The sequence below is a fragment of the Rhinolophus sinicus genome, linkage group LG07, assembly GCF_036562045.2.
Source record: "Rhinolophus sinicus isolate RSC01 linkage group LG07, ASM3656204v1, whole genome shotgun sequence".
Lineage (NCBI taxonomy): Eukaryota > Metazoa > Chordata > Mammalia > Chiroptera > Rhinolophidae > Rhinolophus > Rhinolophus sinicus.
In genome coordinates this window covers 73,342,533-73,353,653 of record NC_133757.1, presented here as the reverse complement: position 1 = coordinate 73,353,653, position 11,121 = coordinate 73,342,533, and the positions used below count along the sequence as shown (strand labels likewise).

At 51.2% G+C, this 11,121-nt stretch overlaps 1 protein-coding gene across 2 annotated transcripts; it reads left to right on the top strand.

Annotated features, from left to right (window-relative positions):
- Positions 1-44: 44 nt before the first annotated feature.
- On the top strand, positions 45-5,374 carry SAXO5 (stabilizer of axonemal microtubules 5). Of its 2 annotated transcripts, XM_019757598.2 has the most exons (8): positions 47-1,280; positions 2,237-2,343; positions 2,434-2,534; positions 2,781-2,893; positions 2,975-3,084; positions 3,414-3,615; positions 4,138-4,223; positions 4,731-5,374. In XM_019757598.2, the coding sequence occupies exons 1-8, from the start codon at positions 713-715 to the stop codon at positions 4,941-4,943; spliced, it is 1,500 nt and encodes a 499-aa protein (XP_019613157.2). In that variant the 5' UTR covers positions 47-712; the 3' UTR covers positions 4,944-5,374. The 2 variants fall into 2 exon arrangements, with proteins under 2 accessions (XP_074193870.1, XP_019613157.2); XM_074337769.1 differs by lacking the exon at positions 3,414-3,615 and having other exon boundaries at positions 45-1,280; positions 3,001-3,084.
- The last annotated feature ends 5,747 nt before the right edge of the window (positions 5,375-11,121 follow it).

Below are 11,121 nucleotides of genomic sequence, written 5' to 3'. Positions count from 1 at the left end.
GAGGTATGGCAGAGATGGGACATGACTGGGTTGGGCAGAGAGACAGAAGTAGGTTCCCAGACATGAAGGAGGGGAGACCCATGGCCTTAACAACTGCCTGAGAGTGAGGAGAGGGGGTTCCCATATCAGACAAACTGCAGAATGCAGAGGTTAATTCTGCAGCTCTCCCCATTGCTCACTCTGTGCCAGCCTCAGGGTCTTTGCATCTGCTGTTGCATCTGCCTGGAATGCTATTCTCCCAGAGACCCAAATGCCCCCTCTCACCCTTTTCTGGTCTTTGCTCAACTGTGGTCTCAGTGGTGCTTCCTTTTTAAAACTGCAACCCTTCCACCCTAAACCCTCATCCTGCTACTCTGGGACTTCTGTTTCCATCTTCTATTTACTCTGCAATTTATAGATTAGATTAGATTAGACACTTCCCCACACCATTATCAGATCCACAAGGGCAGGACTCTTGGTCTGTTTCTTTAACTGATGTACCCTCCTCCCAGGGCCTAGGTCCCCACCTAGCACACAGTAAGTGCCAAATGAATGATTATTCTTATCTTACTTTCCCTGGGGGCAGCACAGGGGCTGCGACTCTTGCTTACTATGTCCCCAGTCCCGAGCCCAGTGCCTGGCACACAGTAAGGAGTAAAAGGCATCATGGTCCTGGTGGGCACTTGTTCCATCCCTTGTCCCCACTCCCTCGCAGGTGGCGCCGCGTCCCGCGATGGCCGCGGGCGCCCTGCTGCACAGCCCGATCGCCCGGCTGGACTTCCTCAAGGCCTCGCACTTCGCGCTGGGGCCTGACCCGCGGCTGCACGTGGGCGCCACGCACTCCACGATGCATCGAGACTTCCAGGCCTACCCTGGCGTCCCTCGCACGCCGCGGTGCCCGCCGCCGCCCGAGGCGTCCTTTTTCCAGCAGGATGCGCGCTGGGCCAGCGAGGGGCGCGAGTCGGAGACGCACTGCGCGTTCGCGCTGCCGCCCACGTCCTCGACCGGGCAGGAGAGGGCGCGGGCGCGGGCGCACACGCTTGCCATGCGGACCAGCCACTTGCACATGCACGCGGACGCGCGCGCCCGCTCCTTCCTCTCTACCACGCGGGCCCACTTTGATTGGTCTGAGTCACCGGCGCGCGCCAGCGAGCAGATCCGAGGCGCGCGCCTCGTCTTCGACCGCGACTCAGTGCCGCCCGGGGACCCAGTCAAGCTGCGCATCCCGCCCACCACGCACCAGGAACTGTTCCCGCAGCACGACGCGTGCCCGCAGCCCCGCGCGTCCTGCAGGCACTTGGGTGAGCGCTCACCCCGGCGCGTTGTGCGATTTGCTCAACCCAGAGGTTCTCAAGGAGGTCGGGAACTCTGCGCCCTCCCCCAAGGGACACTTGGCAAGGTCTGGTTGTCACGCTGGAGGAGGGAGTGGATGGAGGCCAGGGATGCTGCTAATCATCCTACCACTCACAGGACAGCCACCCACAATAATTATCCAGCCCCAAAGGGCAATAGTGCGTGGCTAAAAAAATCTGGAACCTCCTTGAGCCTTAGTTTTTGCATCCCTAGAAAGGGCATGGCCTGAATCTTTTCAGGGGGGCTGTGCCGTGGGCAGAAATCATGAGTGCTGTTTTGGGATCAGACACATCTGCTTAGTGCCCCACCCCCACCCCAGCCCTGCTGCCTTAGTACGTGTAAGACTCTGAGCAAGTTGACCTCTCCCAGCCTTAGTTTTCCTCATCTGCAAAATTAGTGCAATAACAGGGCTCCACTTCACAGGAGCTGGCAAAGCAAAAAGAGTTTAAGAGTGCATGATGAACCTGGCATATAGAGAGAACTCAACAGAGTAGCTGTCATTTGTGTGATTGTTTTCCAATTCTATGACTCCAGGGAAATTGCTGGTGGATATCACTAGTCAGAATCCCTTCAGGCTGGGTTCAGGGGTTGTCAGACCTGGGTTTTATTCAGTTCTGGTTCTGAATTGCTGTGTGTTCTAACCTCTCTGAGCCTCGCAGAGGCTGTAAAGTGTGTGTGGGGATAATACCAGCCCCCAAAATGAGGTGCAAAGCACTTAACCTGAATGCCTGGCTCAATACTTGGTAGTGATTCTTGTTATCCTTATTGTTATGTTTGGTGTTTGCCAGACAGCCCTCAGGCGAGGCTAGTCAGGGCTCCACCTCCCCTTCCCAGCAAAGAATCCAGTGGGCCTGAAGCTCCAGGGACTCAATCCCATTCTCTCTCTCTTCTTGCCTATGCTCAGGGGGCCCCAACCCCCTCAAGTGGGACCACAGGAGACCAGATGATGGGACCTCCTACCAGAGACAGTTCCAGGCACTGCTGGGCCCACTTGCCTTGATGTGTAAGAGGGTAAATCAAAGCTGGGCTGGTGCCTCTGGGGAGGGAAATGATGGGGGGCTTGGTGGCCTTGCCCTTCCCACTGCCCCTGTCTACTTACAGGACTCCTCCAGCGTGGCACTGGGAGACTTCAAGATTGGCTATGGACCCATGTGTTCAGAGCAGAAACAAGCTTACAGGACTCAGGGTCTGCCCCTAGACAGGTACACAAGGGACCATGGCCTTCGACCAAAGGGCTCTCAGCGACATGTGTAGTGTGCCACCTAAGGCTCTAGGGTCAATACTGTGACTTTGAGGTCTCCATCACCCTCAAGCAAGGCCCACTGTTGTGCCAGATCTCCCACCATTAACACTGCATGGCTTGGCCACTGGGAAGCCTACCCGCCTCCCTTTTCCTGGGAATTGCAAGGGCCCAGATCAGATGGATCCCCTGCATACCTTATATGCAGGTATGACAAGGCCCAGGCTTCCACTTGCATCCACTGGGTGAATATTCGTCCTGGAGATGGCCTCTTCCATGACAGGACTACCAAGGCCGAGCACTTCTGCGCCCAGGAGCCAGGTGAGAGCCTGCTGGCTACCCTGCCCCTTACTCCCACTTCAGCCTCCTAGAGCTGCTCAGCATCTACTCCGCCACTGGCAGAGCCTTTTTGTCTTCACCATGACCAGACTCCGGAGTCGCACATCTTGGAAGGAAATCGGTGCCCGGGCCCAGGCAGCCTCACCACCTCCATGCACTTCTTCTATGGCCAGGTCAGCAGGAAGGGGAAAAGAGGCAGGGCTCATCCGGGAAAAGAGCTTCCCAGGCAGAATGAATAATATGTGCAAAGGCCCTGAGGTAGAAGTAAACTTGATATGTGTGTGGGGATCCCCTGGATCTATTTGCGTGATCTAGGGTAAGCCGCTAGACAAGTGGCCCCGTCTGTAAAATGAGAGAATACCAACCTCCAGCTCCATCACCTAGGGCCCAAAGAGGGTGTGATCTGTCCAAAGTCATACAGTGCCCATCTATGTCTTCCTTCCAACCGAGCCTTGGGCCATCCCGGACGCGGGAGTTTCCCAAATGCCATGTGGTCCTACAGCCGCCACCCCCGACCAAGCCATCCAGCCGCCACGTGCCTCATGAGAAATTGCAGGGTCACGTGACCCTAGGGGAGTCAAAGCTTCAGGGACAGTTCTTCCAGACTTCCATGGGCACGGCCTATTGCCCCCCTGACACGCAACATGCCCATAAAGCCCCCAACCTTCATTTGCTGCCTAGCAACCTGCCGGAGGGCACAGGCGGTGAGTGCAGCCTCGCCCCACCCCGGAAGGCCCCACCCCTGCCACAGTCTGGTCCCGCCCCTGGTGGGTCCAGCTCCGCCCACTGCCCATCTCTGGCTCCGCCTCCTAAAGAGCTAGCTCCCACCCCATGGACCAAGATCCCAATTCTGAACCTGGACAAACCACCCACGCCTGGTCATGACCCCCACTCCCCACCTCCGCGTGGGACCATAGCCCTCTGCATGACCATAGCCGCACCCTTTTCCTCTGTCAGATTCTGGTTCCGCCCCCTGATTCCCTAGCTTACCCTACCTGGCCCCACCTCCAAAATACGTCTGCAGTTGCCCAACCCCTGGCTTCAGTCCCGCCCCGGCTCCTCCCTCCTCCCTGCCTACTAGTCCCTCCTTGGCTTCAACTTCAGCACTGGCCCAGGCTTAGCCCTGAACCCTTACCCCATTCTTAATTTCGCAAGTCCCTATCCCTCGGGGCCTGCCTCTCCTCCCTCCGCCCCTCAGATCGGCCATCCCTCACCCAAATCTCCAGAACCAGATTTTCTAACCATGAACCAGAAGATGCTGAAACCGCACAGAACAGCTCCAGCCTCCATGACTGAGGAGATGCTACAGCGGGTGAGAGAGAGGGAGGGGCACCTCCCTGAACAGGTAACCCCCCCAAATCAGTGTAGAGTTATCTCAGGATGCTTACACTGTCACCTTAGACTCAGATTTTCTGTCAAGTCCTTTCAGGGTCACTCTAGAGCCACCCCAGGCTCAGGGTCATCTTAATGTCATCCCAGCCTCCTCAAGGTCATCCCAAACTCACCACCAGGGTTATGTCAAAGTTAGGTCAGGGGCATCTTCCTATTACCAGCCATGGTTATACCCCAAACTGAGGGTTAGCTCAGAGTCGCCTGGGGTCAGCCCAGTCCTGGGGTCATTCCAGCCCCACACCCAGTTTCTTTCCGGCTTCTCATCCAGCTCCTGGGTCAGCCCAAACTGGGGCCACTTTTGCCTACCTCCACAGAGCTCATCACCAGGCTCTGATGCTCCCAGGGTGGGGCAGGGACCGTAGGGTGGCCCGGGTGGGTCAGCCACCCTCCAGGCTGCTCTGCCAGGCTGCCCACCCTGACTCCACAGTGCAAGTATAGCCACATGGAGCCCCCGCTGGGTAGACAGCACTTCTTCTCAACCCAACACAAGGATGAGTTTGCCTTCAAGTACCAGGGCCCAGCAGTGCTGAGATTGGGCAACTTCCAGGAGAGCCACGTGCCACTGGGCTCCCCTCACCAGTGGGGCTGCATGGGTGGGAAGGTAAAACCTCAAGCCTTCCAGACCCCTACCTACCCGTGACCTAGTCAGCAATAAACACCACCTTGGCAACCTCCCACCCCTCTCCATCAGTCGGCCATGAAAAAGGATGCTTGGAGGAGTGGGGGCTGTACAGGAGATAATGACTCCATCAAGAAGACTCTGAACAGACACTTCTGTGGACCCTGGAGATTGCCCCACTCTGAGCAGAGAGGCCATGCCAGCCTGTGCAAAGGCTTGGTGGTCAGACTCAATACAAGGTGTTCAGGTGCTGTGACAAGTTCTGAATGACATGGAAAGGATGGAGTGTTGAACAGAGGCAGTGTGGTGATGGGTTGAGAATTCAGGCTCCTGGGGTGGAATGGACAGTGTCCAAATACTGACTCCTCCATGTCCTGGATAATAGCCTTGGGCAAGTCATTTAACCCGTCTGAGCCTCAGTTTGCTCATCTGTAAAGTGAATATAAATAGTAGCTCTCATTAGCATGTTATAAATGAGAAATACACACATGGATCCCTGTGTGTGGCTGGGGGTCAAAGAGGGAGAGAGCTTCCCTTCTAAAGACAAAGATGAACAGGGGAGAGGAAGATGAGGGTGTGTGAAGGAGAGTTCAATGATTGAGAGACTGGGTGGTGCTCAGAGGGATTATGGGGAGGCCACACTGAGAATGGTCCAGTAATTTCCTCCGTTGTGTGCAGAGGCTGGGAGCTGAATGGTGCACTGGATGGCTGGGCAACTGGCCCCCAGGTCAGAACTGACAAAATCCATCAGAAATAATGAGGTCCAAGGGGATAGGTGTCAAGACAGCAATAACATGAAACAGGTGGGAAGGAGGAGGGTAGAGTGGGCGCCCTGAAGCCCATGGGTGACCCTGTTTAGCAAGTCAAGGACTAGCACCTTGGACAGCGCCCCATCTTGACGCTCTAGGGTCTGGTGACAACACTAAGAAGGTGGCTTGGTCTGGGATAAGATGGGTCTTGGTGGCTGTAGCCAGGTCCAGCCTCTGTAAGCTGTTGAGAATTGACTCCAAATAATGAATACAACTCCCTGACCGTGTATTCAGATCTTCAGAGTTCAAGGCCCCCAATCTCATGGGCCACTAAGAGCCAACCTCAAACCTGACCAGGAGCCCTTTCCCTATGGGCAGCAATTGTGTGGAGCTAGGTTTTATTTCCAAAGAAAGGACAGGAGTCCAGCTTTGGGTCCTACAGGGACAAGATGGTCCTTTTGGTTGCACCTCTTTTGCTTGTTTCCACTAAAGATGTACATGACACTCTTTTGAATTACTTCATGATAAAGATTTCTCAGTGTCGGTACTACTGACATGTTTGATAAGATCATTCTTTGTTGTTGGAGGCTGTGTTATGCATTGTAGTATGTTTAGCATCTCTGACCTATAACCATTACATGCCGTTAGCACACTCCTTTTCTCCCACCCAATTATGACAATCAAAAATGCCAGTTGGGGGCCGGCCCGGTGGCTCAGGCGGTTAGAGCTCCGTGCTCCTAAGTCCGAAGGCTGCCGGTTCGTTTCCCACATGGGCCAGTGGGCGCTCAACCACAAGGTTGCCAGTTCAATTCCTCGAGTCCCACAAGGGATGGTGGGCTCTGCCCCCTGCAACTAAGATTGAACACGGCACCTTGAGCTGAGCTGCCGCTGAGCTCCCGGATGGCTCAGTTGGTTGGAGCGTGTCCTCTCAACCACAAGGTTGCCAGTTCGACTCCAGCAAGGGAGGGTGGGCTGTGCCCCCTGCAACTAGCAACGGCAACTGGACCTGGAGCTGAGCTGCACCCTCCACAACTAAGACTGGAAAGACAACTTGAAGCTGAACAGAACCCTCCACAACTAAGATTGAAAGGACAACAACTTGACTTGGAAAAAAGTCCTGGAAGCACACACTGTTCCCCAATAAAGTCCTGTTCCCCTTCCCCAATAAAATCTTTAAAAAAAAAAAAAATGCCAGTTGGCTCAGTTGGTTAGAGTGCAGTGCTCATAACACCAAGGTCACCGGTTTGATTCCTACATGGGCCAGTGGGCTGTGCCCTCCACAACTAGATTGAAAACAATGACTTGACTTGGAGCTGATGGGTCCTGGAAAAACACACTGTTCCCCAATACTCTCCAATAATAAAATTAAAAAAAAAAGTCTAGACATTGACAAGTGTCCCCTGGGGCAGAGGGAGGCTTGCCCCTGGTTGAGAACCACTGCAATAAACCCATCCTATAATGATTCCCAGGACAAAATCGGGCTCTCCTGATGAAGCTGGTCTGCTTAATTGGTCAGACTACTCAAAAAAGCTTTTCCTTTTTGCATTGCCTGCCAGGAAGTTCAGGAGGCTTGCTTTGGTGTTCAAGTCCATGTAGCTCTGTTTGCAGGATTATTTCTGCTCCTCCCTGGTTCTAGGAATGGTTTAAAGCAACTCAGACACCAGATGAGGAACAATGGGTAGGAGTTACAAGGAGGCAGATTTCAGCAAAACTTGAAGCGTTTTCTAACAATGGAGCTGACCAGACCTAGGAAAGAAGAGAACCTTTACTGTAAATGTTTAATCGATGCAGGAAGACACTACATCATCATGATTCTGGACGTACTTTATGGATTTATATCAAAGCCTCCTATATCCCACTCACCTAAAAAAAAAAAAGGCATTTCCTGTGAAGTATAAAACCCAAAAGGCTTATGAAATAAAATGAATAAAATAGGATTTCATGTGGGGAAACAGCTTCATTGTTAAAGGAAGACAACTTTATCAAAGGTAAGCATCACCAAGCAGCAGAATTCAGACCTGCCACTTATCTATCCTTGGACAAGTGACTTTATGCTCTGACCCTCACTTTTCTCATTGGTAAAATGGGGGTGGCAATAGCTCTTCCTTCATAGAGTGGTTACAAGGATTAAAGTGCACACAAACCATGCTCAGAACAGGGCCTAGCGTTCAACTGCAGCTCAATTAATGGTGTCTAAATTTTGTGAACGTCTTAAGTTATTTTTGTTGCAAGTGACAAAAACCCAGTTCTATCTAGCTCTAGCAGAAAGGGATTTTTTTTTTTAAAAAAAGAGTTAAACAGGGATTTTAATTGTAGCACTTCTCAGAGTCTTCACTATTCAAATGTCCAGTGTGAATATATAAGAGGATTCATATTAGCTTCTACATTGCTTTTCTAAGAAAGGGATTTTATTGACGTAGAATCAAGAAAGTCTGGAATTAGGTCTAACATCAGGCATGCTTTGTTCAGTATCAGGACTCAAGCTCTTGCCATCTCACAGTCCTGCGTCCCTCCAAGGGTGGCAAAAAAGGATACTGGCAACCCAAATCCTTACGAATAAAAAGCCCCAAAGGAAGGTGGGGCATCTTCCCCCAACTCCTTATATTGGAATTTAAGGAACACTGTGATTGGTCCATTTGAGTCACATGCACAGTCATGAACCAATCACTGTGCCCAGAGGAATGAAATGCTGTGTGATTGGATGGCCTAGCTCACTTGCCACCCCAAGTGATTTGGTTTCCCAATCGGCGTGAGAATCTGAGTCTGGAGCCCAACCTTGGTGGATTTTGTCTCTAGCTACAGACCTGTGCCTGCCCATCTCCTTAGCATTTACCTTGCCCCAGGTTACAATCTGGAAGGTGGAAAGACAGCTAATAGGCTCTTCCCAGTGAGGGTAATTGTTTCCTTTATAGACAGGGAATGTTCAGTGTTGGAGAGCAGCCTGGGGCATCAAGGACACCCCCCCTCCCAGTTCTCTCATAATCCCAATCTTATCTCCTACCTCATTACTATCTTCACCTTTTATCTTGGGGCAGAGAATTCAACTCTGGCAATCTCAAAAATTGAGTAGATGCTAATCTCTGTTTATATTCCAACATCCTGATATTTTTCTCCAAAGCTCCTAAAGCCACAGTCTCAAGAGACACAGGGTAGAGTCCCAAGATAAAATAGGCAACAATTTAATCAGCTATTTTTCTTCCACATAACAAAGATTCACAGTTGCCTAGGCGGAAACCTCTTCTACAGGACTGCCATATACACCCGGGCAGAGTGTGCTCTGCGCAAATCTTGGGAGCCGTATTCACTTATAGTGAATCTATACAGAAGGTGCCAAAAGAATGTATACACATTTTTAAAAAGGAAAATTGTATTAAAATTGTAATACTCAATATATACCAATAGCAAAGATGAATAAAAGTCACGTTTGACTTCTGCAATTACAAGAGGTGCTCAAAGTGGTTACCATCAGCGTCCAGACACTTCTTATTATGGCGAGCTTGAGCAACAATGACCAAAGTGTCCTCTTGTATATATTTTTTTGGCACCCTGGGCATGTATGTGGCGGCCCTCTACCTCACCTTTGCTCAGCCAATTTCACATTTCAAGTTATTTCCTTTAATATGCTTTCTTTTCCAGGTGCTCATTTCTGAATTAGTCAAGACTGTCATGGATGCAAGGGAAAGAAACCCAGTAAAACTAGCTTAAATACCCAAGAAATTTGTTGGCTCATAGTATTGGAAAGAATGAGGGCTGCTGGCTTCAGGTATGGCTATATCCAGGAGCTCAACCAGTGTAGCCAGAGCTATCTCTCTAACTCTTACCTTTATATCCTGGTGTAGATTTGCTTCAGTCTACAGACTGTTCTTCCGGACAACTGAGGACGATGGCTGCAGGCAGAATGAGGCCCTATATACAGCTCGTGATCCCAGAAGAATAATGAAATCCTCTAATGTCATGTCCTCATCCCAGGCCTAATTATTGTGGCCAGGGGATGGGGTTCTCTGATAAGTGTAGGTTGCATGATACTGGGGGGCTGTGTTAGCTACAGGTCCGTCTGGAGTAGTAGAGGGGGACTACCGAGGGAAAGCAAGGTGCTGACAGAGATACTGAAAAGATAGAAACGACAGCTGTCATTACAAGTATTATTTGCAATAGGATCATCCAGGAGGAGGCAGAGTGAAGAACCAGTGACATAATCCAATTGCAGTCTCGGATCTCTCAGATCTGCTGCGGGCTTTTCCACAGAGGTGAACAGCAGGTCTTAGGCCATAAGTTCAGCACAGAGCTAGAAGGTTCAGGAAGGAAGAGAGATGAGTCCTGGAGGCCTGATTTGCCCAAAGCTGTATTCAAGGGTAGTTGGTGTCAAAATTCACCAGGCAAAGACCATCAGAGACACACCTGTAGTCAAAAAGTTTTGTTTTTTAGCTTGCTCCAGCACGAAAGACCACATAGTAGAGAACCATGGGCACGTCTGTAAGAGGGAGTTGAGCGCAGGAGGGCATCTTATAGGTTTTGGGCATGTGCAGGGTAGTTTTAAGGAGAGTTGAAGAAAGTAGGAGCAATTCTATAATAAGTTGGTGCCATCAGGAAGCCTGGAGCAGATGGGTGCTTTTCATTTCAAGCAGGAGGATGGAAGGGAGCTGTCATTGGTAACAAGCAGCAGTCATTTGTGTTAGTCAGGAGTGGGTGTATATATTCATTTTTGTGGTTGCAGCATGTCCTTGTCTCTGGCTTGGGGCAGACATAGTCACAGAGTGGCCTTGTGTGATCACTGTTTATATTCTGTGACTGTTGTTTATGTTCAGTGAAGAACACCACAGCCCAGTTGCCAGCTGCCAGGCTGTTTTTCATTCTATGCGGGGATCTATGTCTCCAGGTAAAGTCTGCACAGAGTCCTTCCAAGTCTGGGCCCAGGCTTCTCTCCTCACTCCAGGGAACATCAGGCACAGAGCGACAGCAGTGAGTGACCCATCAACTGGGTAGGAGGAGGGAAACACTCAGGGACAGAATCCCCAACTCTTTTCCTTGAGGAGTCATAAAGGGAAATGCTGGATTAAGCAAAAATAAACAAGTTTGTAAATTGCAGGGATTCTCAGAGACTTGACTATGCTTATGTGCACTGCCAGTCTGCCAGAGAGAAAGAATGTTTGCTGTTTTTTGAACAAAGAGAGTCAGAGACATAGGCAGGAGGCAGAGACAGAGAGAGACAGAGACAGTGGGACATAAGTAGAAAAAGTGACAGGAACAGAGACAAAAGGATTAAAGTGGAGAGAGACAGAGAAAGGAACAGAGAGAGACGGACAGAGAGAGACAGAGACAGGGACGGAAGTAGGCAGGGGCAGAGAGAGGGACAGGCACAGCAGAGGGCGGGCGCGGCCGAGCAGGCGGCGCGCGGCGCAGACAAAGGCGCGGCCGCGAGGTCGGGGCGGCCGGGCCGGGACAAAGGCTGG

Excerpts from the sequence above, each read along its gene's own strand:
- SAXO5 (XM_019757598.2), top strand. The coding sequence starts at position 713 with ATGGCCGCGGGCGCCCTGCTGCACAGCCCGATCGCCCGGCTGGACTTC. Across the intron at positions 2,894-2,974 it reads CTTCTGCGCCCAGGAGCCAG|AGCCTTTTTGTCTTCACCAT; the intron begins GTGAGAGCCTGC and ends CGCCACTGGCAG. Across the intron at positions 3,085-3,413 it reads TGCACTTCTTCTATGGCCAG|CCGCCACCCCCGACCAAGCC; the intron begins GTCAGCAGGAAG and ends GTGGTCCTACAG.